Below are 24,605 nucleotides of genomic sequence, written 5' to 3'. Positions count from 1 at the left end.
GTGCTGAGGTTTTGAGTTTTTCCTTACCCGCATGTTGGTTTAAGATCAGGGGACCCCAATGCCAAATCTATTGCACCCTGGTCATCCTGGAAGGGGGATCACCACTTGTGAGGCCCCTTCTCAAGGTTTCTTATTTTCCTCGTGCTGAGGTTTTGAGTTTTTCCTTCCCCGCGTGCTGGTTTAAGATCAGGGGATGGTGTCATTGTAACCTGTGCGGTCCTTTGACACATCTTATTATTAGTGGCTACACAAATACATTTGACTCGACCTAATCTGTTAGTTGTCAATTTATTTTGTCTGGGGTTGGCCCGAAAAATGTTTTAATGCCAAAATATTTAAGGAGACAATTTGTTATAGTAGCTCATTTTTTTATAAACATTTTTGCATTGAAAAGATGTTTTCAATTCAAATAAAAAAACAAGTTAAGTGAATTCATGAAACGTAATTGGGTAAAATTAAAAGAAAATGTCAAAAAGCTTTGCTGTGTTCATTCAAATATTAAAGTATTTTTTAGTTGGGAGTCTAATTGGGGTTTCACATCCTGATGGTGCACTGTTTGGCTACTCCTTTTCACAAACACGCTCCAAATTTATCAGGTTGCAAAGCCTCCTCCTTCGCACCTTCGAGGTCACCCAACATACCGGTAATTAATTTCTCTACTTGGGCTAGCTGTTCTGAAACATGAACCTTGCTGAAAGGTTACGAACTTACTCCACATTCAAATTTTGTCTGGAAAGAGCTTCTGGATTAATTTATTTTAATGTTTAAAACCCACCAAAAACTATTTCATCTACAATTTCTTTCTGGTTGTTTTATTCCCGTTTTTGTTTTTTGTCTTTTCTTCTTCTGCATGCCCGTATATTATTTCTGGGTCCCACTGCATCATTCTGCCCTGACTCCTTATGGTTTAAAATTCTGGTCTACTAGTGATCCCAAGAGCCAAGAAGAGATCCGCAAGTTCAAGAGTGTTCTCCATTGGGGCCCCGGTGCTGTGGATTGCTCTTCCCCCTGAGATTCGATCTGCAACCTAAGTGGAAATGTTTAAATCTAAGCTTAAAACACACTTCTATTCTATAGCATATGAATACCCTATATTTTATGTTGACAATATCTGTGTATTATTTGCCCTCATGTAGGTTTAAGATCAGGGGATGGTGTCATAATAGTCTGTCGTTTGCAATAGTCTTTGATCCGTGCAGCCCTTTGAGACTCTTTGTGATTAAGGGCGTCACAAATAAACATGACTTGACTTTATGTTTACACCTGCAATATGTACCTTAATGACAGGAAAAAAAAACAATTACAGTTGCTGGAAATTGATCTGCAACACATTCAAGTTTTTGAGTTTTGTCTTAGAAGTTGACTGAATATAAGTGGTAGTTTTGAGCTGTACCAGTGAGTTCATTTCCACCGAGATGGTGGTTTGACTGACCACAGGGAGTTCAGCAATTTGAGGCTTTTGCAAAAGAATGCAGGGTGTGTTGTGAGGTGTAATGTGCAGTGAATGATAGTGGACATGGGCCTTTAAAAGAGTGGTTATTAAATAGAGTAGGTCTGGGGATTCGGCTCTCTTGTCACTAAATGCATGTTTTTGTGGGATTTAGTGAAGGCATCTTTGGGTGAATGGTGATGGAATTGACATAGTTTTGCTTTGCTAACGGGCATGGCTGTTTCCATGTACCGTATTTATTTGTATGTAAAGTGCACTTGTGTATAATGGACACCCCTTATTTTTGATTAAAAATCTGTATAAAATTTTGTTCCACATTTCCACTCAATTTAATATCTCATCTCATTAGCTAGACCGCTTATCCTCAGTAGGGTCGCGGGGGTGCTGGAGCCCATCCCAGCAATCATCGGGCAGTGGGCAGGGGACACCCTGAACTGGTTGCCAGCCAATCGCAGGGCACACGGGGACAGACAACTCGCTCGCTCATTCACACCTAGGGACAATTTGGACCGGCCAATTCACCTGAAATGCATGTTTTTGGAATGTGGGAGGAAACCGGAGTGCCCGGAGGAAACCCACGCAAGCACGGGGAGAACATACAAACTCCGCACAGGAAGTCTGGAGCTGGATTTGAACCCACGCAGGAGGTTCCCAAGACATGAACTGTGCCGCACATGCGCTAACCACTGCGCCGCCGTGCTGCCCTCAATTTGATATAAACATTGTAAATGACAAACTTTGAATACGTCGACCATGATTAAAATCATTTGACAACGTAAACTATGAAAACAATGCCAACATAACATTTACAATATATTAATTCAATGTCTTTTAAACTTTGATCTATCAATTTGATACACCAAAGAGTTGATTCTATTATGGTGCTTTTTTGCGTTCATTTATATATGTCAGGACGACTTTCCATTTCCTACATTCTCTAACATCTGTCTCGTAAGCAAAAATAGTCTGATAATGTGATGAAGTATAATATCTTTTCATATGTCATCTGTAGTACTGGTGGTTCAGGGATTAGGATTTAGGGCTCTTACCACTGCAACCCAGGTTCAAATCCTGTTGCATCCAATGTCTTGCAACTGTGGTCTGATTTTTCAATCATTGCCCAATAATGGTAATATAGTACCATAGAGCATTGTATGATTTTTTAGGTGTAGAAAAATGCCTGGTATACACAAATACCGTAAATTCCGGACTATAGAGCGCACCTGATTATAAGCCGCATGCGCCCACATCTACACATGTAACACAAAGACAAAATTAACCCAAACCCGACTTCACGTCCCGCGATTGAAACTAAATGTCCTTCATTAAAGTCCACACTCCAAAAATCACAGCCGGCAAAATGAATGGAAAATGATACCGGTACCTAAGGTTTGATGCAGACCTGCAGAGTCCGGGTCCCGTTGAAAGTAATCCAAGGAAAAAAGTCTATATTTCCAAAGGTAAGGGTGGGAAAAATATATCAGATGAACACATTTACTCACGCAACTCCTTTTTCTTTAACCAACTTTTTACCCCCTCTTCTTTCCTTGTCTGTCCCTCACCTTTAGCGCTCCCCACTTAAACTCGGCACCCCCGCATTTGTTCCGCCCCCTTCATCTGTGTAAAACATATCAGAATAAGTGTGTAAAATAAATACATTACAAAAATATACAGTTGCAAATACATAGTGTACATGGGTTACACATATTTACAAAGAAAGACGGTACACCGAGAGAGTTTTCAAAGCTTTAATAATAATAATAATATAGCTTTGACAGGGCAGTTAATGGTATCTACACTCGAGCACCGCTTGCGGCCGTTAGAAAAATTACATAAATTGGCCGCATCACTGAATAAGCAACTGGGTTGAAAGTTAGGGAAAAAAGTAGCGGCTTATAGTAAGGAATTTACGGTACTTACATTATTTTATTTACGGGTTATATTTTCCACAATCACAGGTGAACTGGAGCCTGAGCTAGCTTACAATGACAAGATAAGATCCTTGGATTGGTTAGCAAGACATATGGATACAACCATTAAGTTCCTTTTTTACTGAACAATTGACTCTTGTGCTGTAGAATTTTGTTAAAAATAGAATAGCTACATATAATGCACAACCCCTCACAGCGTTCTACGGTACAACAAAACAAAAATCAAACGCTGTAGCTCCAATCTGTGTGGGATTAATCTTAACCCGTCGTATTCTTTTTGCAGAAGTAAATGGAAGGAGACCAAGGGGAAGGCCGCGATTGACGTGGATGGATAGTGTTATGAGTGCACTGCAGGAAAGAGGTCTAAATATAGTGGAAGCTAGAGCTCTTGCTGGTGATAGGAATGAGTGGAGAGGTGTTGTAAAAGGATAGCAGGATGTTTAGACGCGTTCGAAGGGATGGGTAGGGCACTCGTATGATGCGGCAGGGGTAAACCAGTGAAAACTGTCGGGCCCTGCTGTTGAAGAGAAGAGTGTGTTGTGTCACCCTGACCCAAGTGACATGGCCGCTTTCCTGTGTCCCGTTTCATCTGGAGGGACAAAAGCAAGACCGACTTGGGTGCCGAGGTGCCTAACTTGTTTAGGTGTTTCCACATTTGCGTTGGCCATGGTCCACAAAATTTTGTGGGGTTTTTTTCTACTTTTTCCCTTTTTTATTTAATTTTTTTGTATGTGTTTGTCTTGCTGTCGGTCACCCCTCTCGAGGGATATGACCAGAGTAGATAGATAGATAGATTATTTTGTTGCCTGGCTGTTATAGAACCATGACATGGAAATGATTCTTGATAATTTCAACTAATTTAGTGCTGTTTTACATATTGATACAGTCGCAGGTGATAAGTACAACGGACTGTTTTTGAGGGTTTTTCCCGACAATCAATTCTTACACTACCTGGACTTTGGTCAAATGTAGAAATAAACACACTGTGCCTGTGCGCAGCAACATAAACTACATTTCCTCTTTTTGTTATTCAGCCAAAATAAATGAGTTTGGTAAACATCCAACCCCTAGTCCAAGGGAATTTAGATACATAGATAGATAGATAGATAGATACTTTATTCATCCCCGCAGGGAAATTCACACTTCCAGCAGTATCCTTGTGTTATAAATAAATCAATAATAAGTAAAAGGAATATAATACATAATAATTTACTAAGCAGCTTTAGCCTCGATCTGTGAAATATTTGACAGTTTTACACATATTTTTCTTAGATGTGTGAGAATAGAAGCATGCAACAAATTACAATTATTGGGTACCTGATAGATAAAGTTCATGGGAATAAATTGCTTCTGTTAATGAATAAACAAATACTGCACCTATAATTGCCACGATTCATTTTCCCACAAGATCAGTTGTGCACGTGTGATGAGGATTCTGGTGAGGCTATTAATAAAAGTTATTTTGGTGCAGGACCACCAGGTTTTACAATAGTCTTGTCCCCCTGGCCATTAGACTGTTAAATAGTCAATCAAACTCATAGTAAATCTAAACCGCTGCTCATCTGTACATCTGTTGGTTTTGTTTGACTTTTTTGCACTACTGGCAGTTCTTTATAGCTAGCCACTCCTTGCACATTTGTTCTCCTCTGCACTTTTGTACTACAGTGTTATTGTTACTGTTTACCTGACTTGTTTGCCTGACTGGCCATTTTGCACATCTGGTTAGCTGCTCCTCTTGCACTCTTTGCACTACTGTAAAATACTACACATAGCCATAATTATTTAGTATATTATTAGTACTCAATACTCCAACTCAATACAACATTTTATTTATATTTATATCTGTACATTCAAGGAAACTGTGCGGGTCAGATGTATCGACATTTCGTTCTGTATACACGTGTACTAGAATGACAATAAAGTAGATCTGAATCTGAATATCAAAAAATGTATCCCTCTTAAAAATAACCCATGAATGAGTATTTTCCCAGCACGTTTTTGGTCACTAAACAGTATGAAAGAACATCTCTGGCAGTGTTTTTTTGACAACTCGACACACTTCCTGATTGTCCAGCCTGGACTCTGAGTCACATGTATGACTCACAAAAATGGAAACGCACACACATATCACCCTTTTAAAAATATTTATTTAGTGAAAGGTCTGAGTCCACAACAAAACTGTTTTCAAACTTTAAATGATTAATTACATGTGACTTACGACCTGCTGGGCTTACTTATACCCGTACTTAAAACCACAGCTAGAAGCGTAATTTTTTTTATTCAAGGCCTGGAACAGCAGGGTGTAGCTGCTTGGCAGCCCGTTGGCACAACAACCTAGAGCGATTCTTAGTAACTACATACCATTTAGTATTTTTTTCATTGTTACCTGTAATTTATACTTCATTTTTATCTTTGGGTTTAAAATTGTTTATAAGGCAACACAAAATACGGGATGCAGTGTTAAACAAATGTTACAATGTAAAAAAGAAACTGATCGATTATCTTGAATAATTATAACATTGTATTCCTTCTTGTATTATTTGTTTCTGTGTTAAAATAATGCCCTCATGCTCTACAGCAGGGGTGTCAAACTCATTTTAACTCGGGGGCCACATGATAGAACAACCATTCTGTCGGGGGCCGGACTAGTAGATTAAAGGTAAAGAGATAAAGAAATAAGAGAAAGAGGGAGGGAAAGGAGAGAGGGCGGGACAAAGAAAGAAAAAGAGAGAGAGGGAGAGAGCGTGAGAAACAAAAGATAAAAAGTTGTGAGAGGGGGAAAAGAAAGGGAGAGGAAGAAAGAAATCCAAAGAGAAATAGAAAGACAGAAGGAGAGAAAGGAGAAAAGAAAGCGTGAAGGGTATGAAGAGAGAAAGAGAAACAAGGAAAAAGGGAAGATACAGCAAAGGAGGTTAAAAGATACAGAGAGAGAAAGAGACAAAGAGCAACAAAGGAAGAGAAAAAGAGAGACACAGAGAGTGAAAGAGACAGACAGATTGTTAGAAAAGGGGTGGAAAAGAGAGAGAGAGGGAGAGAAATAAATACAAGTACAGTGTCTTTGTGAGAGGCACCTGGCTTTGGCAACATCAAGTTGACATAATTCAACCTGCAGTTTGTTTTTCTCTTGCGCTTCTCTGAATGTTGTCTCGCGGGCCAGATTTTAATCCCTTAGCGGGCCTGATCTTGCCTGCGGGCCGTCTGTTTGACACCTGTGCTCTACAGTATCGTTCATTTTTAGAGTGTGATTATGGGAAAGTGCCCTGACGCTGCCGTTGATAATAATTGGATTTACACTACATTTTACGCACAAGGGCTTCCTTCCGTTTTTTTCCTTCGGGGGCAGTAGTAAATATCTGCTCATCTTTGTAATCGCTTTTTGACACTGCATCTTGCATTGTCACATAGATGAATAGATAGATAGATAGATAGATACTTTATTCATCCCCGTAGGGAAATTCACACTTCCAGCAGTCTACCCCGTTGTTTATTAACAGATGAACATGATGCCCTAGGGGTGCTTGTATCGGAGCGGATGACGTCACGCCAGTCCAAAAGTTCGACATCCCTGCGGCAGATGGAAAACTTTTCTTTGTGAAAATCCAGGGATACACCACCTCGTGTTAGCAAGTCCGCCTCCTCTCCGATTCCCCCCGGCTTTCGTGTCTCTGTTTAGCGGCGTTGAAGCCGGATTGCTCCGGGTAGCTCCGGGTGGCTACACGTTAGCGTCCGGAATGCTAAACGTGAGCCACGTTTCCGCAAAACACAGCAACTGCGCTCCCTGTGCGCTTCGATGTTTTCCACCAGCACTCGATGATCTTATTTGGTCGTGAGTTCGCATTTACCATGATTACGGATGGTACCGAAGACTTATAACGCCGCTAGCCGCTTCGCTAGCTCCGGCTCTTCTTCCACAATAGGCCCCTTCATCACGCCGGCACGAGAATTCTTTAGGGCAAGGAGTTGAAATTCCTTGAATACACGCATTTTTTGTGCGCTAAAACATGATCAGAAAACTTAGTATCTAGACAACGAAGAGCTGACAACGGCTTCAGGTGTGCAGAGGGCGGCGCGGTTGGTATTCGGCAACCAATGACCTTGATGCCAAATTTCCCACGCTACAGTTATGAAGTCTGTGCAGGGCTTTAGAAGTGTGTTTTTGAGCTAAATCCAAAAATATATTTAAAAGTAAAGAGTGACAAGTGTGCAGTGTGAAGTCATGTTGAGGTTTTAGGTTTTTCCTTGCGCTCATGTAGGTTTTAGGTCGGGGGATGGTGTAATAATAGTCTGTAGTTTGCAATAATCTGTGGTCTGTGCAACCCTTTGAGACTCTTTGTGATTAAGGGCGTCACATGACTTGACTTGTTGTAAAATGAATTGAATATTTTGAGTCAGTTGCCTTTGCACATTGTATTTTAAGGACAAAGCTTTATTTTTTATACTTAAACATTTATTTTAGAGATTCAGGTCATTAAATTGATATGGCAGAATTTGCCCACTGCGTTTGGAAATTTGACTTGCTGTACTTCAATATGTAGCTTATATGCTTGTTATTGTTATTTTATTTTCTGTTTTTTTTTCTCTCCAGGTCCAATAAGATGTCCACCAATAACATCCACCACTCCTGGAAAAGGGAGAAGAAAAGTAGTTTTTTCAAGGTAAATATTTTGTTGCAAGGAATTGATTTGAAGTCTAAATCGGGGATTTGGTTCTTGTCTTCTTTTCCTGTCATCTGCATAATTTGCTTAATTGTGTTTCTTGATCTCTAGGTTTTTTTTTCTGAATTCAAAACATTACGTGTTGTTTTTTTTCCAGCAAATGATGATAACTAAAGTTTAACTTTAAATTAATTTAAACCACACAGACCCTGCTTGGTTCTAAGCTAAATGCGAGATTGACAGACAATGATCATATTTCGCTTTCTATTTATTAGATATTGTCACATGTCATATGTAATCAATTCCCATCATTACAACTACACTAGTTGTACATATATTTAGACTAAGAAAGTAAGCACTAAAAACAATTAGCAAACTATCAATGATCTTCTTCAATAATAATTAAAACATTCTGAATGATACAGCTATGGAAATTTTGGAAGACAAAAAATAACTTAAAATGCATGTCTCCAAAGAGTAGTACCAACTGCAGAGTAACAACATTTATGTCATAATGCTGAAAAATGTTAGAGCAGTCTTAGCAAGTTATCTTCCTGCTGTATGCAACCGTCCAACTCAAGGCTTTTAGATTTCCAGTCAGTGAGGTGATGTTTTTATGATTCATGCTGTAAATTAGCGGTCCAACCAAATGATTACAAAAACTAAATGTTTAGAGGGGAAATGAAACAAATGACATAGCTACAACGCAGAAAATGTTCTGTGTCAATTTAAACTGCAGTAAAATATGGTACCGTATTCCCATGAAATGAAAGTCAAAGTGACTCTGGATGTTGGTCGTCTCTTCTTAGTAATAGTTTTGTTACAAGTCAAGTCACATTTATTTTTATAGCCCTCAATCACAAAATATCTTAAAGGACTGCCCAGGTTACAATTACCCCATTTCCTGATCTTATAAAACTTTCTTTTAAAGATAATTAATAGGTATATAAATAAACACAAACATTTGGTTCTTGCTACCTTCATAAAACAGACTGGCAAAATCTCATCAAATCAATCACTCAAGTTCTTGTCATTCTGTAAAATGCAACTTGAGTGCTGTATTTTTTATTTTTTCACTCCGCACCGGACATCACCAACATTCATATAAACAAGCGTAGGAAAGCAAGGCAAGGCACATTTTAACCATGTGAGGAAAATGAGCATTCACCTGGAATATAACACCACATTAAAAAACTTCAACCCGACTCAATTCATTTAATCTGCATTTTTAAAGAAGTCAAAGTCAGCTTTAGTGTCAATTCTGCAGCAAAACGGAGAATTAAAATTGTGTTTCTCTCAGCCCTCGGCATCTAGAAAGACTATGCTAGGACACACTACACTAAGACACACATGTGGACAGTACAACAGATAATAGAGAAGTGCACATATAAGTCAAAAAGTGCATAGTGGTACCTTATAAACAGAAAGTTCTGAGTTGTGCAAAAAGTTATGAGTGTTAAAGCAAATGTACATGATTGTACATAATTGTGCAATGAGTGTTAGCTTATTTTCAGGGTTGGGTAGGGTTACTTTAACTTGATTACTTTCAGTTACTTTTGGATTACTCCAATACCAAATATGCTGATAAAAGACAAAATAAATTAAATATGAATAAAATTACGAAATTTTGTGCAGGCTTGGGGAGTAACGGAACACATGGAACGGCAAAAATGATGTTGGATTTATTTTCATTTTGTTTCTGTCGCATTTTATGTTAGTTTTGCCGGAGATCAAAGCCAGGAGAGAAAGCTTACCACGTGTTGTGAGTCATCATTTTATTCATATTTAGTTTCTTTTGTCTTTTATTAGCATATTTGGTATTGGAGTAATTTAAACGTAACTGAAAGTAATCAAGTTAAAGTAACCCTACCCATCCCTGCTTATTTTGGTCCTAAAGAGCCAAGAAGAGATCCGCAGGTTCGAGAGTGTTCTCCATTCGGGCCCCAGTGCTGTGGAATGCTCTTTCCCCTGAGATTCCATTTGCTACGTCAGTGGAACTGTTTAAATCTAGGCTTAAAACACACTTCTTTTCTATAGCATATGAATAACCTATGTTTTATGTTGACTTTATCAGTGTATTATTTGTTACTGCAACATCCATTGCAGCCTGGTCATCCTGGAAGGGGGATTACCTCATGTGCAGTCCTTTCTCAAGGTTTATTCTTTTCCTCATGTGGAAGTTTTTGAGTTTTTCCTTGCCTTCATGTAGGTTTTAGATCAGGGGATGGTGTAATAATAGTCTGTGGTTTGCAGTAATCTGTGGTTTGTGCAGCCCTTTAAGACTCTTAGTTATTAAGGGCTATACAAATAAACACGACTTGACTTGACTTGACTAGATATAACTGGTAAATAGGCCTAGAGAGAGATGGGCGCCACCAGGCTGTACTTGCCCAAGACACACCACAGGAAATGATGCTCCTACGACCCTAACGCTTAAGGGATCCAACCAACCAACCAAAGTTAAAAAATGTTCTTAATACCTCGGAGCATAATTTCTCGGCAACTGCATTGATACATCACTCAGTGTTTATGTCACTTCAACATTTAATGTTTTGGTCGCTTACATTTTATTTGTTTTGTCAAATTGTATATTCCGTTTGGAAGGGATACTTAGTTTTCTGACTGGCTTTTCAAACAGTAGAATGTCCTTCAATTTTTTTTCTAAAATGTTCTTGGTCTGCTCACAAAGCCTAAGAGCACCATTTACCTAATATCCCTCAAAGGATACCTTGAATGTAGCAGAGTATTTGCATGATATATTCAAGATTGGGTTTATGTCAAAAAATGCCATTGAAACACATAACAATGCATGTACTTTTGTGTTGATTTAGACTTTAATGAAGGAATTGTACAGCTAGCCAAAATCATTATTCCTGATACTTTTCTTTATGCACAAATGTGTTTCTCTTTTATTCTCTTTGTAGTTGATCGAGTCCTTTGCCTTGGAAATTGGCTCTTTGAAAAGGGAGATGGGGAAAACGCCCGAAATAACAGAGGACCATAAAACTGATTCAATGCATGGGTAAGCTCTTCTTTAAAATTATATTGTAATTGTATACTGAATTATGATGGTGTTTTGACCCATTGATCTGTGGCAATGCATTACCTCAATGCAGACAGCAGAGAGCACAGTTGAGTTTTTTTCCTTTTTTATAGCTGTGGACAAGTAAGATTTGTCACCAGATGAATCATCAGTAACCCGCTGATTTGAAAATAAAAAATATAAATGGTTTGTACTCTGTTTTTGGTTGCTTGGGTAACGGATTCAAAATGAGCTCAACTTCAGCCTAATTCACTTAATGGAAAAATAACTTATACCAACCTACACAAATCATTCAAATATCCATCCATCCATTTTCTGCGTTGATTATCCTCACCAGGGTCGAAGGGGTGCTAGAGCCCATCCCTGCTGATTTCGGCAGTGTGCAGGGGACACCCTGAACTGGTTGCTAGGCTGTTGCACAGCACACAGAGACAGACAACTCACTTGGGGAAAATTTGAACCGGCCAAATAACTTGACATGCATGGCTTTCTTTGGATTGTGGGGGGGGCCTGTAGAAAACCCACACAGGCCCGAGGAGAACATGCAAACTCCACACAGGGAGGCCGCGGTAGCTGGACCTGAACCCTGGACCCCCACACCCTTCATTCAAACATTTTTTTTCTAAATATATCTGACTTTTGTGCTTTTCTTAAAACACTTAATGGCCTACTTCCTGAAAATACTCCATTGTCTAGGTGTCTCATAATTTTAAAGCTAATTCCCCCAGGCTGCTTGTTTGATTTTCAATAGTATCTAAATGAGGGCACATCAAATGCCAAATTAGTAAAATGCAGTATTTGGTTCTGGGCCAATATTGGATGCTTTTAGTTGTTTTTTTAGAGGGTCTTGGTCCTGTTAATAAGCGACCCACTTGCTTCTCACACCAAGCCTTTGCTATGCATTGATTGTCTAAGGACCTGTAGGCTTCTGAAGATATTTTTTTGCTTACAAAATGTTTGTTTTTCCAGTTAATTCTAAAGAACGTTTAAGACATTTCGAAGAACAACAAGTTGTCCTGAAACATAATTAAGTTAGTCATTATTTTTGTCCAGAGAAGCTACAATACTTTATTTTTAGATCACAGGCAGGTTTTTGCACCACAAAAACAAGGCTTGTTCTCAATAACATTTTCCTGCTTTCATCCTTGTCAAGTTGTTTTTATGACTGCTGTCGATATTTCTTTAGCTAGGAACCGTAAGGGATTGTTTTTGTCCAGACCAGCCACTCTACTATTTTTTTTCGATTGATGGCAAGATTTTCCACCATAAAAATAGTGTTTGTTTTAAGCTTGATTAAGTGTGCCCTGTCGTCAGCATTACATGTAAAGAAGCACCATTTTTTTTCTTTTGGAAATTCTTGGTTGACATAGACAAAAAGCAGAGGCGTGTTCAGGAGAGTGATCAGACATGTAGTCTCTTGATAATCGCTTGCCGCGCACTGCTGAACGTTTTGTAATCGCTCACTGTGATTGCCTTACTGATCCAAAATGGCCGACGACAGTACAATGGATTTCGTTCTACAGCTTGCTTTGAGCGAGTTGGCTGATATGAGCGACAGTTCGCATATTGACACAGTTAAGGTTATCCTAAACGCAGTGGAAGGGTCATACCTGTCTTGCATTGTTCACAAACATTACCAGGCAATGTAAGACGATATATTACATCGCCAACAGCACTCGTCAGGGTGAGATCCTCCATCTTCTGCACTGTCGACGCCATGTTGGAAATCAAAGTAAGCGGTCTTTCTCCCGTGATTACTCGGGCACGCGAGCGCTCAATAATCACTGGCCGTTCAGAAGCTAGCGATAGCTCGCGATAGCAATCACTCACTCTCCTGAACACGCCTCAGATAAGTAAGTATAATTGTTTTTGTTTTCAGGCTTTCTCAGGAAGTGGGGGGTCTCTTCCTACCAGCATCCCCTTGTGCCGACTTGGGGACTGGATTGGCCGGAGTCCGGGATTCAGGCTACGACTCTCTTCATCGGAGGCTTAGTGTTTTGGACCGATTGATTAATACACATTCTGTGTGGCTTCTTCTTGATCTAAGCCACCAAAATGCCAGAGAAATCCTACAGAACCAAGTGCCAGGAGTAAGGAAGCTGTCATGTACAGAATACTTTATTCATTTGTCTGTTTTGAAAATTAAGCATTAAGGATTTTCAGCATAAAAACATTGAAAATGTCCAAACAAAATCTCACAAGATGCGCATAGGCACATATGCAGGGATCAGAATTTTCCGCGGATCCGCCGATTTCCGCTGTTTTTGAACCCCAAAGGCATTCCGACTTTTTCACTTTTTCTCTTGCGTAGCAAACAAATTCAAAATCCGACTGTCTCACTCTTTCCTTTATTGCTCTGGCGCACCCTGGCGGCCGTTAGAAAAATTGGCCGCATTGTCGCACAAGCTGCAGGGACTGAACTGCATTTGAACTTATCTTGCAGTATTTACAAAAAAATCAGTTATGTGGGCAAATTATTTTAATCTTCTAAAAATGTTACTTAAATGATAAATATAAGCATGGTTTTGGACAAGTAAATTGCCTAAAACCCAGATTTTTTTTTGGGGGGGGGGGGGGTGGATTTTGGGGTGGGGGGTGGGGGGGGCTCCGCCCTGGTTTATTCCTGGACGCTGGCTATTTCAGCTGAAAATGAAAATCTCCATTCTGATCCCTGCATATGTTACCACAGGCATAATGCTACATTGCCACTCATTTCCTTTTTTATGTGGGATAGCCAAGTAATTTGTTGTAATAGTATAAAAATATATACTACTTATATTGTTCAATTGACACTTTGTCTGGAACTATAGTAAAATACTCAGCTCCACTATTCAACTCAAAACTATACAGAATTTAATAATAATGTTTGAAAAAATGAATATCTTCCTGATCGTTAGTCAAATCCTATTATACTTGTAAAGGGCAGCAACACAGTAAACTAAACTTAAAATAAAAGAGTGATTTCTGATTATGTTTTCCCCCTGACCTGTAGACATTTGTGGTGAGAAAGTCTTCAAGTCTGCAGAAAAAGGTCATAACTCTACGCATGGACAAGAACTCCCCAGTCTCTGTTAAAGACTTTGTTGTCAAGGAGAGCCAGTACAGTAAGTTTTAAGACACATTTCAAGCAGAAATGGTACGTTAGCAGATTCAGAAATGTTGAGTTATCAGTCTACATGTTTTAACTGATCGTAGACTTCCTGTTATAGTGATTTTTTTTTACTCGCACTGGTGTTGAAAAGTTAATTTAGAATATAATAGAATAGAATAGAATATACCTTTATTGTTTATTATTATTTATTTAACCTAGTCAACCAAGTCAAGGTTGTTGTAGGGTTGAATATATGTATGCATTTATTTAAAAAGTGAGACTCTGTATGAATAATGATTGAGTGAATTTTACCTCTTAACCCTTATTTAATTATATTCTGATCAAGTATTTTTGTTGCCTTACAGCTTTTTCTTTGGAAGGATCAGGGCTGAGTTTTGCAGACTTGTTTCGACTTGTTGCTTTCTGCTGCATCAGCAGGTACTGTAAATCAATGATTTGAAAGTACTAAACTGCTTTTTTTGAGTCTGTTTTGTTTTTGATATGTTTTTATTGTAACCAGGTCATCTTATTTTTGTTTCACTGACCCTGCACGTTTCAGCTTTTTCGATGTCACTTGATGTTGTGGGATTTTCAGTTTTATTTTCAATTCCTGGGTTCTTTGAGGTAAAATAAGGCTTTTAAATTTTGTGCAAAGTTCGTAGATGTCAGGAAAAAAGTTCACCATAAACATTTTATTCTTTTGAATAAGTGGTTGTGTGAATAGTTCTCACATTGCCAAGCTTCGCTCAGAAATGTGATCATGATTCTTCGTCCCAGCCGCTTCAATTTGAGTGATTTGGAGTTTTTTTCTCATGTTATTTTACTCCATTTCCTTTTTCTTTTGCTTATCTTAGGGATGTGCTTCCTTTTACATTGAAGCTCCCAGAAGCCATCACTTCAGCAAAAACCTCTGCGGAGCTGGTTGAGATCTCTAAACTTGGTTCAGGTTGGTTTGCTTTCATTGTCTCACAGTACATTTAAAATGGGTCAGAGGTGCAAATGACAATAACTACAATAACTTGTGTATATATTAATATGGACATCAGACTACTATGATTCTCTTTCACCTTACTATGAAGGCTTTATTTTTGCAAACACTGCAGGTGTGCTTTGGCTTTTTTGGCAGGTCCGGGTCTTCTTCAGCATGTTTTTGAATTTGGTAACCCATGCTGTGCCAAGCTCGGTATTATGGCAGAGTATTTTCTTTTATCACCTGGCTTGCATAACTATTCAATTGTTGAAAGTTGATTGCTGTGCAGGACATAGGCATTAGGACTTTGTACGCGCAGCGGGTTGCTGCAAATAGTTGGACTGCCCTTTTGAGGTAGACTTGGGGATTAAAACAGGACACTCGGTGTCAGGGAGACCATTATTTGCACGGTGACTCTCCCCCAGCATTCCGGTAATAAATGGCTTAACTTGCATTGTGAAGGCTCAGATCAGTGTTTATTGAAAGTGTTGAGTCAGAACTTGAGAAAAGTGGCTCATAGGTAATTCAGATTGTTCTAGAGTAAAGCCCAATTCAATAATTTAAACACTGAATTAACAAAGTTGATTTGAATAGTAATCATCTTGTTTTGTCCTACTTACTTTTTGCAGACCAAATGCAAACTTATTTTATTTATTTGATTCAAAATTTTTTGGTTTGAACAATTTTTATTTACACTTTTAACAGCAATTAAACGCATTCACAATTTCATTATATCATATTCTAACAATATAAGGTTTGAACAATTTTTATCGACACTTAACAGCAATTAAACGCATTCACAATTTCATTACATAATTTTCTAACAATATGAGGTTTGAACAATTTTTATTGACACTTTTAACAGAAATTAAATACATTCACAATTTCATTATATCATAATCTAACAATATGAGGTTTGAACAATTTTTATTGACACTTTTAACAGCAATTAAACGCATTCACAATTTCATTATATCATATTCTAACAATATGAGGTTTGAACAATTTTTATCGACACTTTTACGAGCAATTAAACATATTCACAATTTCATTATATCATTTTCTAACAATATGAGGTTTGAACAATTTTTATTGACACTTTTAACAAAAAAATAAATACATTCACAATTTCATTATATCATAATCTAACAATATGAGGTTTGAACGATTTTTATCGACACTTTTAACAGCAATTAAACGCATTCACAATTTCATTATATCATATTCTAACAATATGAGGTTAGAACAATTTCTATCGACATTTTTAAGAGCAATTAAACATATTCACAATTTCATTATATCATTTTCTAACAATATGAGGTTTGAACAATTTTTATTGACACTTTTAACAGAAATTAAATACATTCACAATTTAATTATATCATAATCTAACAATAAGAGGTTTGAACAATTTTTATTGACACTTTTAACAGCAATTAAACGCATTCACAATTTCATTATATAATTTTCTAACAATATGAGGTTTGAACAATTTTTATTGACACTTTTAACAGAAATTAAATACATTCACAATTTAATTATATCATAATCTAACAATAAGAGGTTTGAACAATTTTTATTGACACTTTTAACAGCAATTAAACGCATTCACATTTTCATTATATCATAATCTAACAATATGAGGTTTGAACAATTTTTATCGACACTTGATTCAAATACTGTACGTTATTGTAGTTTGTGCGCTACCACGAACAAAAAAAAACCCCAAGTGAGGCAGAAATAGCTGCTTGGAACCTGACACCCCAAGAGTGACCTTTTTGTCTGTCGAAGAACTCAACCTATGACTCAGCTGAGAATTAAATCTGCCAGGCTTCCTCCTCCTGGCTGCTTATTAAGGTGTCCAGTGTGACACGTTGTCCCACTCTGCCTCTAATGCGGTTTCTATAAATTCAAAAGGGAGATTCTCCCCGTCTTTTCATTATTTACACAACACTTTCTTTATGTAAAGTGTAACAATTGTGAGTGTGTATCAAAACAGAAACCATGAATTACTCTAAAATATATGTGGGAATTGTGAATAGATTTGCGTTTTGAATATAAAATTAATTATTTTTTATTATTTTTATGACAAGGATGCTACTACTTTTGAATAAAATACCATATGAGAACAGTTTAAGTTGGATAATGTTAACATATCTGTATTCTCTAGCGGTTTTTCCCATCAAAGGTAGTGGTTTGAGTTTGTAGTGAATGCATGTCTACGTCTCTGCGGACTTTAAAGCTTTAAGGTTCACTATTTACATCTCCTAGGTCCACTTTTTCTATTCTCTAGCATTTATCTCTGGTACTGTGACTATAAATAGTGTAATAATGAGATCAAATCTTACGCCTTTTCATTTATCATCCATATCACTCGTGTTGCAGAAGTTAAATTCTGTGCTCTCACTGTTGCGACCTGGGTTCGATTCCTGTGGTCAGCAATATATTTTTAGACTTGTCATTCACTGCACAAATATGATAACATAATACCATAAAATCTTGTTCATAACGAGGACCAAAAGTATGCGTATATGTTCCGGTCCAGAGCCTTCGCTTTGAAAATGCTATTCTACTAGTAATCCCAAGAGACAAGAAGAGATCCGCAGGTTCGAGAGCGTTCTCCATTTTGGGCCTGGTGTTGTAGAATGCTCTGCCCTCTGAAGTTCGATCTGCAACCTCAGAGAAACTGTTAAAATCTAGGCTTAAAACACACTTCTATTCTATAGCTTATGAATGACCATTTTTTTCATGTTGACAATATCTATGTATTATTTGTTATTGCAACATCCGTTGCAGCCTGGTCATCCTGGAAGGGGGATTACCTCATGTGCAGTCCCTTCTCAAGGTGTCTTCATTTTCCTCATGTTGAGGTTTTTGAGTTTTCCCTTGCCCTCATGTGGGTTTTAGATCAGGGGATGGTGTAATAATAGTCTGCGGTTTGCGATAGTCCGTGGTCTGTGCAGCCCTTTGGGACTCCTTGTGATTAAGGGCGTTACAAATAAACATGACTTGACTATTCTCTCTAGAACAAGAAACATACAGCCGACCCATAGCATTAAGACGTATCCCCATCCAGTTTCTTTGATTCATAAACTTTCCCTGTTTTCATAGCCTGGTGGGCCTAATTAACTTTTTTTTAACTTAAGTAGTCTACTATTTCAACACCCCAGATAGATAATGAAGGGCATAACGTCATTCTGACTACTGCATTCCACCTTTTGGAGGTACTATCAAAGCAGTGTCAACACCTGTGTCAACAGAGGGGCAGTTGAGTCATGTTTCATCTCAGCCAGGACAGAAGTCACTATGCTTTGATTTTCTATGCCTAGAAAGCTCTCTCAATGCTTGCTATTCTGTTAAAGTTGTAGTACTGCTATTTTGTTGTGTCCAAATGAGACTACTTATGGCGTGGGGAACTTTACAGTCTTAGAGATGGTTGTAAAATAACCACATTTTAGTGGTTTACCTCTGCCTAAGTAACCATTTATTAAAGGTTGTGGTGCAACCCCAGACTTTGTTGAATTTATTCCAAATTCCGATCCAAAACATAATTATCTCTGTACTCTGAAATAAGATTCCAACGTCAGGCTTTCAAGAAACACAATGCACAGAAACACTACTGTCTGATGTGTTCAAACAATGACCATTTGATTTAGGGAAAAACCCAAATAAGGTAAAATGACGTCAGAGATGACATTTCAGATTTAGTGGTCCCCAAACTACAGCCCGTGGGCCTGATTCACATTTGATCTGGCCCCCTGAAAAATACCAGAGAGCATTTGGATTTTTGTTCATATGCACAATTTATTCTTGTATGACACACATTTTTTCTTACCTCAAAAATAAGTCAGGGCGCACGTTTTTGGTTGGAAGGTGATTTTACCTGGGTCGCACTAATGAGGGCACCAAACTCTCACCACTGGACTACAAGTGATATAGATGACATATGAGAAAGCATTTCATTATCATACTGTTTTTGGTAAGTACCATATACAAATGTTAGTTTTGTTTCTCTTTTACATGTCACAACGACAAATTGGCCACTCACAATGCTTGGAATAGAATAGAAGAATAGAATATAATTTACCACTAGCCTGAATTTGGACCTGTTAAGACTGATAATGGCAGAACAGAAAGTTTATGTTCCATCCACTTTTTTCTGTGAAGAACCCACAGTGTTATTTGGTTATTATTATTCCATAGTGTTATTGTAGAAGGGTTATTTGATTTTGGCTTTCTGGAAAACAATACATTTTTACATTTAGGCACTCTTTTTCCTTTTTTTTTCTTTTTTGCACCGCTTCGGTTCTGCTACTCCTCTTCTACAGTTTCATGTAGGTTGGTTATATTGCAGGGACAGTTCAGTTCGCACTCAGAAAAACGGTTGGGTCCGGAATTAAACCAAGCAAGGTTGTACATTTTAATAATAATAATAATAATTTCCTTTGTATTGTGATTCTTTGTAACAATGTACACAGAACGAAATGTCGATACACCTGACCCGTTGTAGCGAGCCGATGCAGCCGCAGCCAACAGAGGGCGCCGCCATTTTACCAATTAGGTATGACTCGGCCGAGGCGCGAACCAGCGACCTCCCAGTCTCAAAGCGGGCACACTACCATCTAGGCTACTGAGCTGGTTTTGAGTCAAATGCTGGATTTTTTTGAAAAGAACACGCACGTTTTGGGGATTTTGTTTGAACAAATACACCATGTTACTCAAAGGGTTGTTTTTAAAAAATGACTAAATTTTTTCAAGTTCTTATAAATAACCCATGTTTTTACATACAAACGTTAGGTGACCCTCATAAGACAGCTTTTCTCAAATCATCGATCAAACTACATTCATTAAAGTGACATATGTTCCAAGTACAACTAAAATAAACCAATGCACAGTACATAAAAGAGAATTTGTTTTCAAATCTTGCCTCTGGACCCCACATACTTTTGCATTGAAAAGCTGCATTCAGACAATTGTTTATTCAACCTTTTGATGTTGTGGTGAAAGTAGGAATAGCAAAGAAGCATATTCAAATAAGGTAAAACAAAAGAAATATTTTAATTGTAAACAAGGATAGAGTGGGAGAGCAATACGGGGGTTGGGCATGCGTCATTGAAAGGATTACAAAGACTTCTGAGTGGGCGGGAGAGAGGCGGAGTAACTGGACTAGCAGCCCTCCCAAACAAACGCACACATTAGCAGGACGGGTCATAGTAAATAGTGAGTAGTTGAGTTAAAGACAGTTGAGGGACTGGTAGCAGATTAGTTAGGCGAATGGTGCTGAGAGTTCGGACCCAGTTCTCGTCTGTTTGTGAGTGATCTTTGAGCTCACAGTGAGTATTGTTTTCACCTATTATCTTGGAAAGACTTGCTCTGTGTCTGGTACTCACTGAATAGTGTACGTTATTCTTTAGATGTCTAATTTCTCTGCCTGGTGCTGGCAACGTCAAAGGATATTTTGTGCAATTATCTCAAAAATGATTCCTCTATACTTGTGAAAGAAGAACATGTGGTCATCAGCTGCTTTTAACAATATTTTGAGGTTGGTTTGTGTTGCAACTTTAAGAATTTATACATCGGCTCAAAACTGAATATAGTACTTTGTAGAACGTCATGAAACGGAACTAAAGGAAAGGATTTAATTTTTATATAGCTTTGGTGGAATAGTATAGAGATTGGGATACTGTAATTGTAATCGTATTTTCTTTTTTTCTTTTCATTTGCTTTGTCAATACTGTGTCTGTGATGTTTTAAGAGGTTTAGGTTGAACCCGATGGTTCAAGAAACAAAGAAGCCTATTAGATGAAAGAGTTTGCTAAAAATCTCTGATCTTTTCTTTGTTTCTTCTTGCTTATATTACCAATTCAAGGGTTTAACATCTGCACTTGAATTTTAAATCCGTCAGCACATTCCATGTTTTAATTGGCTTCATCTGGCTTGTGTGTACATGTAAAAATCTGATCACCAGAGCTTATTTACCGAGACCAATAAACTCTTTGTCGCCCTATTCATTTAAGTTTTCCTGTTATGTGTGTAATGCTGTCAACTCTTATTTCACATATTTTTTTTTCAATGAAAAGCTCCTTACACTCACTGAAATACTTGAGGCTGAGAAAGATTAAAGAGATGCTTGTTATTTCAAGCATTGTTTTTCTTGTCCTAGCAATACTAAATAATTGCCCAATAAATTTGTTTTGTCACCCGCAGCCAAACAAGGCACCCGCTATGTTACATTGTAACAATGATGTGACTCTGCATTGTTGTTTAATCTGTGAACATTGATTTTGTGTAAATTGACTGACTTGTCAAGGACATTTTTGTCATGACCTGATGAGATGCAAAGAAAAAGCAAAAGAAAACTTTGTATTTTCGTACATTTTGGTCTTTGCTAAATTGATACTTCATGAACAATAAAGAGCTGAGGTTTGGTGTTTTTCTAATTTATTGTTTTGGGAATTTAATTGTTAAGATAGGAAAGTCCCTTCTCAAGGTTTCTTCATTTTACTCATGCTGAGGTTTTTGAGTTTTTCCTTGCCCTCATGTAGGTTTTAGATCAGGGGATGGTGTAATAATAGTCTGTGGTTTGCAATAATCTGTCTCTTTGTGGTTAAGGGCTATACAAATAAACATGACTTGACATGTGTAATGCTAACATGTGTAAAATTGAACCCCAGCATTGTTTGTTTGTCCTTTGATAGTTAAGTAACTTTGATGCTTATGATTTATCACACCAAAGAGACACCAAAACACCAGCATTGTTGTTTATCTTTCCTTTGATAATTAAATAACTTTGTTGCCAATATATTAAAAAAACACAATTTCCTTTGGAAGTACACTATTCCTCCAAATGGTAAGCAATATTATTTGTATGTTCAATGTCCAATTTTTTTGTTTTTCGATTAGTTTGCAAACCTTTTTCAAAGTCACCTAATTGTAATGATTGACTAAAACGGTTGGTCTTTGATTACAAATGGATATTCTTTGTTACAAATAATTGCATCACCCTAGTTAAATTTGATCTGTGAAATTATTTTTCATTGTTTTTCATCCTGAGGGAGCTCAACGTTAATCATCCGATCAATTAATTATTTTGTTTGTCTTTAAATCTTTGCTCGTTATTTAAAAGTAAATATTTGGAGTTTATAGTACATTATTCAATTGGACTAGTGAGGCTGTTCAAAATAATCTTTCATTACTTAATTTTGGCAATTCTTTTAACATCGCTGTGGCTTAAAAGTTGCAAACATTTTTATATAGTTGGTAAACCTTTTAGGTGATATATCAGATTTCAAATCTATACCTCACACTAAAATGATTTGTGATTTGTCATCCTGCAGGCTTCTGGGACACTGATTTGAGGAAGAGTTCCTCCTTTTTATTTGGAACTCCTGCTCTTGACAGACCACCTCGACTTGGCCAGCGACCTCTCTCAGTTGCACCCAGCCCAGGATGCCCTGGGCTTCAAACTCGCACCCCTTCAGAGATTGAGTGTTGCCAATCCAATGGGGCACTCTGCTTCATCAATCCTCTTTTTATTAAGGTCCATCAACTAGAGAAAGAGCACAGCCTTGAATTGGATTCCCCCAGCAAACCTCTAAATCAGACCCCAGAAAAAAATACTCGACATTTACGCAGTGACAGTCCTTCTACTGTCTCGGGCTGCGGACAGTCGAATGAAAACAAATCGTTTACCCTTTGCAGGGGTACGGAATCACAAGGTCAAAATAATCTATTAGGTGAAGACGCGACATCAAGGTCTCCACCAACACGCCCACCCCCACCTCGCTTTACCACACAGCAATTGGTCCCTCCTGTCCAGCAGCACAGAATGCCTGATAAAATTCCTTGGATTAAGGTCCCCAAGGAGAAGTCGGAAGAGAAGGAGCGAAGCAGTAGCCTGTTATCCCGCCTTAGTTCTTCTCTTAATATCAGCCCTTCATCATCGCCACCTAAGAGACTCAGCATTAGCACGCCGATTTCCATCCCCAGACCTTCTCTACCCATCTCTTTCCCATCACTATCCTCCTCTCCTCGAAGGGCCAAATCGTCAGCCTCGTCATCCCTGGAGGATGCGCAATGCCACTTGGCACTAGAAGATCAAACTATTGAAAAGGCGCTTCTTAAGGCCAAGCTTTCTCAACAAAACAGTAGCATAGCTGACAACCAGAGTTGCAGCAGTCTTCCAAAGTCTTCTCCGATGACTATAAACAAACAAGGAGTGGTTCAAGGAGAAGCAGGAGAAGAATGCACAGGGGTTAGCCAACGTCTGAGTGATATGAGTCTCTCCACTGATTCTTCAGACTCTTTAGATTTCTCTCAGTCCTCAGTATTCTTCCTTCCGCCTCTACATGACCCAAGCCCGCCTACAGTGGCTGATTTTAACACCCACCTTCCTCTTTCGCTGCCCTCATCTCATCTTCTTTATTCCTCAAGCATGGAGGAAGACGACGACGAGGAGGAAGATGAAGATGAGGAGGAGCCAGACTATGGTGTCAGCCTGGAAAGCGACCAGGACCAAGATCAGGACCTGACAATGATGCCGCCCGGGCATAGGTTGAAACGCCGGCCGAGTGCCAGCGCTTTAGTAATCCAGAAAGCACTACGGGGTCACCTGCGCAAGATGAGCGGCGTTTTTAACTCACTGTTAACACCTGAAAAAAGAGCCATTCGCCGGGTGGTTGAACTGTCCAAGGATAAAAACTCCTACTTTGGCTGCCTCGTGCAGGACTACCTGAGCTACATGGGAGAAGGGGCAGGCACCCCAACTTGGCAGAACTTTGCCTCTGGACTTGAGTTACTTCAGACTCTCCGTCAGTTTATCACACAGATGAAGAGTTACCTGCGACAAAGCTCTGAGCTGGGTTTACCCATTGAGAGCCTCATACCAGAAGACCAAATAGGTAAGTTTAGAAATAAGCCTCATTTCTTTTGAAAACAATTACTTTTGCTTTGAATTACCAACTATTCAATTGATAAAGTAACGATCAATCACAGTTCTTACTGTATGTTTGACTTGATTGACAATTGCAATGTGAGCTCTGATTGGTTGGCGCGAGAACAACTTTCATGTCACTCTGCCCAAAAAACAATTGACAAAATTGTCAGAGTTGAATATAAATTTAGGGATATGCTTTTTTATAAATGTTCCACTATTAATCATAACAAAGTGTTTAGACTAACAGTCACCTTTGGCATAGTCATATTGTAAATAAAAGACTGTTAATGTACTGTTGATATCCTCATTATATTACTCATTGACAACTAAACTTTTGATTTTTTTATTATGTTTTATAAACTTTCAATGGAAATTATGCCTGCAATTTTACTGTTGCACAACTATCATTTGTTTCAGTAATTGCCCCATTTGAGATATGATTACACCACAGTCAGACAGTTTTTGGGAAAAACCTACACTTTTCTCTACCTTTGAACACAAAATCAAAAGGGCTGAATTGACAGATCTTT

General features: G+C 38.2%; 1 protein-coding gene across 1 annotated transcript in view; it reads left to right on the top strand.

The window, feature by feature from the left end:
- rin2a (Ras and Rab interactor 2a) overlaps positions 1-24,605 on the top strand; it is a 48,480-nt gene that overhangs the window by 3,741 nt on the left and 20,134 nt on the right. Inside the window, exons 2-8 of the mRNA XM_088351422.1 lie at positions 7,967-8,036; positions 10,961-11,058; positions 12,959-13,169; positions 14,072-14,183; positions 14,536-14,608; positions 15,025-15,116; positions 22,478-24,040. Of these exons, the coding sequence (XP_088207548.1) occupies positions 7,977-8,036; positions 10,961-11,058; positions 12,959-13,169; positions 14,072-14,183; positions 14,536-14,608; positions 15,025-15,116; positions 22,478-24,040 (2,209 nt within the window). The 5' untranslated portion in view covers positions 7,967-7,976. The remainder of the gene's footprint in view (positions 1-7,966; positions 8,037-10,960; positions 11,059-12,958; positions 13,170-14,071; positions 14,184-14,535; positions 14,609-15,024; positions 15,117-22,477; positions 24,041-24,605) is intronic.

This window comes from Urocampus carinirostris, chromosome 13 (genome assembly GCF_059441175.1).
Source record: "Urocampus carinirostris isolate Australia breed hairy pipefish chromosome 13, RoL_Ucar_1.0, whole genome shotgun sequence".
NCBI classification, from domain to species: Eukaryota; Metazoa; Chordata; class Actinopteri; order Syngnathiformes; family Syngnathidae; genus Urocampus; species Urocampus carinirostris.
This window is presented reverse-complemented; position numbering and strand designations above follow the sequence as displayed.